Source organism: Cucumis melo, chromosome 1 (genome assembly GCF_025177605.1).
Source record: "Cucumis melo cultivar AY chromosome 1, USDA_Cmelo_AY_1.0, whole genome shotgun sequence".
Lineage (NCBI taxonomy): Eukaryota > Viridiplantae > Streptophyta > Magnoliopsida > Cucurbitales > Cucurbitaceae > Cucumis > Cucumis melo.
The window spans coordinates 32656941-32660211 of NC_066857.1; the positions used below are offsets into that span (position 1 = coordinate 32656941).

The following is a 3271-nucleotide window of genomic DNA, read 5'->3' on the forward strand; positions in this document are numbered from 1 at the left end:
ATGATGTCTGATTTCAGGCTCCCCCTGAATGCATGCGTGAATGTCTTCGACAATATCTTTATATACTTCTAAAGATTACTATGACCACATAGACCACTGTCTCGTCCTCTTCATTACTCATCAACAATATCGACTTAGATCAACATGCTGATCTTATAGACATAAGATCATAATACCGATTCGTTCCTGCAGCTTCTCCAACCAATTCTTCAATAACCTTCAGCCGTAAATAATCTTTTTAATATTTTTCCGTGCATGTTTTCTAACTTCGAAAACCCTATTTATACATATAAGATCTATATGTATAATCTTATTTCTTCACAGATAATTAGCAAGATTCCTAAAATAAAGGAGAATCTTTTTTTCCTTTAATTATCTTATCTTTTAAAAGAATAATCTAATAATATCTTTTAGACAAGATCTTCAACAAACTCCCCCTTTTGTCTAAAAGAAATTTCTTTTCTGGTTCAAGACAACGCTTCCACATCATCATCTTTTGACACAGATAGGGTTTAACATGTCATAACAAAATCCACATGATCATTGTATCTAACATCACACGCTTCCAGCACTTAACCAAACTGAATCATCATTTCAAGCACAGAAGATTTTCAAACAACAAAAGTTAGAAGTTATAGGGACAACTACTTTTGTCTTCCTACTTTCTTTCAAAAGATCAAACAAAAACAAAACAAGAAGAAAGTTCTATTAAAAACTAAACAGCAGCAACTCAACCAAACCAACATTAGCAACACACTCATAGCACCCCACAGCCACAGCACCATCCAACCTGCAACTTGCTGCTACTCCCCCTTTTAACCAGAAAAAAAATATCAATCAGATCCATGATACCTTTGACTGGTAGACGGTGCAAAAGTCTTCAAATGACGAATGAGAGAGTCAACTTCTAGTCGTCGTTCAGACAACAGATTGATGGAATTAGACAGAGCTCGAGATTCAGCGGTAAGTGAATTAACAATTCTAGAAGCTAACTCTCGATCAACAAAGAAGCCATCAACAAACTCATCCCAGTCACTTCTATCGAAGATGCACAGTCCTGGAGAAGGATGCACATCATGATTAATATTAGGTACATGACTGCCTTGAAAAAGTCTGTAGCTGAGGGACAATGTTTTAGGATTAGGTCCAGGAGCATTAGATGTAGTTACCACAGCAGCATTCAAATGAAGGAGCATACTAGAAAAGAACCGTGGGAGAGCAATTGGAATCTTAACCCCAAACAAACCAACATGCCTTAAGAGCTAATTATATATAAAAGCGCCTATATCCACCTTGTCGTCATTACAAATTCGATATAAGAAAGTCCCTAAGGCAGCAGATACACTGGAGGCATAGGATGATGGGAACCAATTGGCAATACCGATCTTATACAGGATTGCATATTTGACACTCAGAGCAACTGCAGGTATCCCATTGACAGGCCACGAAGACAGAGTCCCACCAGATAAAATAGAAGCCAAAACTTCAGTTGAAGGAGATGACGGAGAACAGTCAAGAGCAACAACATTTCCTAGAAAACTGTTTATCACAGTAGGAGAAATTACAAATTTGAAACCCTTCATATGAACGGTCTGATAATCCAGGCTACTAGGATCATTAAATTCATCAGGCAAGTTGACTATAAACTCCCTAATAAGCTAGGGATAAAATGGTTTGACATTTGAAATAGTTTTGGATAAACCTGCCCTTTCAATAAGATTCATGATACTCATGCAGAACTGATGTTTTTCAGAGACATTTACCTCATCTGCTAACCTCCGTTGGACCACAAACTTCCAACGTTGAACATTCTCCTCGTGATGAATGGATATTCCATCGATTGGAACAGATGAAATATTAGGAGGAATCTTCTTTCTGCCAGTTTTGGTAGTTATATTACGTCGATTTTGTTGAGATTTTCTCTTTGCTGGCTGTGATGCCACAAGGATTTCAGGAGAAGCAGGTGGAACAGTTGGGTTATTATCAGCAGCGGCAGGAACTTCTTCAAAATGAATGTTAGGATTATGAGGATCCAACTCATCCTTATCATTATGAACATTAGTTCTAACTTCAGGTGCAGCAGAAACATCACCAGGAATAGATGCATGGGCAACATTCGGTTCAGAGGGAAGTGACTATGAAAGAGGAGAGTGAATTGAAGGTTCAGGTTGAACATTAGAAGTGTGCTGAATACCGGAGTAGAAACAAACACTCTTTCAGTTGACGAGCTTTCCTGAGAATGAACAGACACTGAAGGATCAGTAGGCATTTCAACAGCAACCTGAAGACAGCAGTCTTCTTCAATAATCGAGCCAAAGGTACGTCATCTAGGTCATCTGAATCCATATCAAATAGAAAAGTCTCAGGAACATTCAGTGCATGTGTAACTGAAGACGCGGGATTAGAAGAATCAACATTTTCTGGAACAGACTTAGGCAGTCTGCTTGAAACCTTCGCTTGAGATTCTTTGGATGGGAGCTAATAAGGTCTCCGTGGTGGAGTACTTTTAAATTGACGTCCTCTTATCTTCACCTTTTGTACAAAAGACGACGAAATTTGAGCTTCAGGTTCATCTTCGAACGATTTCACCATATACGAACCCTTTCGAGTATTCACCATAATGCACTTTACACCATAGCATATATCAAAATTTTTCGAAAGTAAAAAAAATGAAAGAACGTCAAAGATGAAACGAACAAGATAATGCCAGTTTAAATAACAAGTAATGATTAAGTTTCTTAAAACAAATACTCTTCAAGTGCCAAAAAGATGGCAATTAATTCCAAAGACGGTGCTAATACCATCAATATTTTTGAACGTGTAAACATGTTCCATCTTTTTAGCTGCTCAAGGAGTTAAATGCGACATGCATCTAAGCCAGTACGTAAATGCTCAAATGTGTTTGCATCAAGTGGCTTAATGAAAATATCTGCTAATTGCAAGTTCGATCGAATGTGAGCCAGTGTAATAACCTTATTTTCAACAAGTTCTCTAATAAAATAATGCCTAATATCAATATATTTGGTTCGACTATGTTGAACCATATTTTTTGATATATCAATGGCATTCATATTATCACAATATAAAGTCATAATATCCTGTGTGAATCCATATTCATGCAACATATTTTTCCTCCAAACCAATTGGGTACAAGCACTCCTTACAGCTATATACTCAGCTTCAGCTGTAGACAAGGAAACACAATTTTGTTTCTTACTGAACCATGAGATAAGATTATTTCCAAGAAAGAAACAACCTCCAGAGGTGGTTT

The 3271-nt window shown here is 37.2% G+C and overlaps 1 protein-coding gene across 1 annotated transcript; it reads right to left on the bottom strand.

The window, feature by feature from the left end:
• Nucleotides 1-833: 833 nt before the first annotated feature.
• Nucleotides 834-2619, bottom strand: LOC127148562 (uncharacterized). The gene is made up of 5 exons (XM_051082646.1): nucleotides 2533-2619; nucleotides 2195-2281; nucleotides 1764-2135; nucleotides 1293-1658; nucleotides 834-1229 (listed from the first exon to the last, which is right to left on the bottom strand). Exons 1-5 carry the CDS (start codon nucleotides 2617-2619, stop codon nucleotides 834-836), a joined length of 1308 nt encoding a protein of 435 aa, XP_050938603.1.
• Nucleotides 2620-3271: the final 652 nt, after the last annotated feature.